Below are 1671 nucleotides of genomic sequence, written 5' to 3' on the forward strand. Positions count from 1 at the left end.
AAATATTCATATTGATTTATAACAGGTACGAGGTGATCTGAGTACTCTTAGCTGGATAGAGAGCAAACTACCTTTTGGTAACAAATGCGGTGATTTCGTTAATGTAATGTATTCACCGCTTAATTTTAAAGATATTATGATGGCTACTGGTAGACTTACAGCTGAATCAATTGAAAAAGTTGAAAGTGGTAATGATTGTTTCATTGGCATAGAATATGCTGGTATTAATGCACATGGACAGAGAGTAATGGGATTATGCTCATATGGGTAAAATGATGATTATTTCTAACAGTACTCTCAACGAAAAAAAAACTTATAGAATTAGTATCAACTTAATATTCAATTTAATTTTAATTTTAATAGATTAAATTTTAAGTTAAAAATATTTTTAATAATGAAAAAATGTAAAAAACTACATTTCATACTTATACAAATACTTTTAACAATATAAATTTTACGTGACAAATATGCAAATTGTATATTACAAATTGTATATTACAATTACACTTTTAAAAATTGTTTTTTTAGAGGAATAACAAATGTTTTCGTACCTAAAAATGATATCAGTTGGATCGTACCTGATACATGGACAATGGAAGAAGCAGCAACAATTCCGTGTGTATACAGCACATGCTATTGTGCCTTGCACATGAAAGGTAAAATGAAAAAAGAAGACAAAATATTGATTCATTCTGGTACCGGAGGCATCGGTCAAGCTGCGATCCATCTTGCGCTTTACGAAGGTTGCGAAGTGTTTACGACTGTCGGGAATGACGAGAAGCGACAATTTTTAAGAGAAACATTCCCTTCTATTCCCGAGGATCATATCGGAAATTCTCGAGATACAAGCTTTGAGCAAATGGTTATGAAGTGTACAAGAGGTCGTGGGGTGGATATCGTACTGAATTCCTTAATTGAAGAAAAATTGCAAGCATCTGTTCGCTGCTTAGCTAACGGTGGTCGTTTTCTAGAAGTCGGAAAATTTGATATGGTTTCTAATAATCCCTTGGATATATTTGCCTTCTCCAAAAATATTAGTTTCTACGGTATTTTACTGGATAATATATTTTTTTCAAAATTAAAGCATAAGGTATCGTTGATTAACGCAGTGAAAGAAGGTCTAGAAAAGGGCGCTATTAAACCTCTGTGTAGAAAAGTCTTTGAAAGAGATGAGATAGAAGCTGCCTTTAGATATATGGCCACCGGAAAACATATTGGCAAGGTTTGATTATTTTTATGTACCTAGAAAGATTTAATTTTAATATAAAATGTTTTATTATATACATATATTATGTTACATCAAATCATCACTCTCTATAAATATCTTTTATTTAATTTTTATAATAAAGAAAGTAATCAAAGCATGTTTTGCTACTTAAGTTAATGTAATTTTTATTACACAATAGAAAACACTAACACACGATAAAAACATTTCAATGCGTTTTAACGAATACATAATTGAACTGTTATAATTAACAGATTGATTTATTAGCAAATGCGTTATGAGTTGTTTTTGGTTTTATGTTTTATTAAAAGATCACTATACAGGGTGAGGAAACAAAACCGGGACCCCGAAATATTTCGAAAAATATAATTTTTATGGACAAATGTTTCATGAAAAGTATATTTTCCGAAATATTTCGGGGTCCCGGTTCTTTTCTCACCCTGTAC

General features: G+C 30.8%; 1 protein-coding gene across 1 annotated transcript; it reads left to right on the top strand.

Annotated features, from left to right (window-relative positions):
* The first annotated feature begins 29 nt into the window (after positions 1–29).
* LOC105558145 (fatty acid synthase-like) lies at positions 30–1270 on the top strand. The gene is made up of 2 exons (XM_012005689.1): positions 30–267; positions 529–1270. The coding sequence occupies exons 1-2, from the start codon at positions 107–109 to the stop codon at positions 1226–1228; spliced, it is 861 nt and encodes a 286-aa protein (XP_011861079.1). The 5' UTR covers positions 30–106; the 3' UTR covers positions 1229–1270.
* The last annotated feature ends 401 nt before the right edge of the window (positions 1271–1671 follow it).

The sequence above is a fragment of the Vollenhovia emeryi genome, unplaced genomic scaffold (genome assembly GCF_000949405.1).
Source record: "Vollenhovia emeryi isolate VEMERY1.0 unplaced genomic scaffold, V.emery_V1.0 DF947461.1, whole genome shotgun sequence".
Taxonomy (NCBI): Eukaryota; Metazoa; Arthropoda; class Insecta; order Hymenoptera; family Formicidae; genus Vollenhovia; species Vollenhovia emeryi.

Excerpts from the sequence above, each read along its gene's own strand:
- LOC105558145 (XM_012005689.1), top strand. The coding sequence starts at position 107 with ATGTATTCACCGCTTAATTTTAAAGATATTATGATGGCTACTGGTAGA. Across the intron at positions 268-528 it reads ATGGGATTATGCTCATATGG|AGGAATAACAAATGTTTTCG; the intron begins GTAAAATGATGA and ends TTGTTTTTTTAG.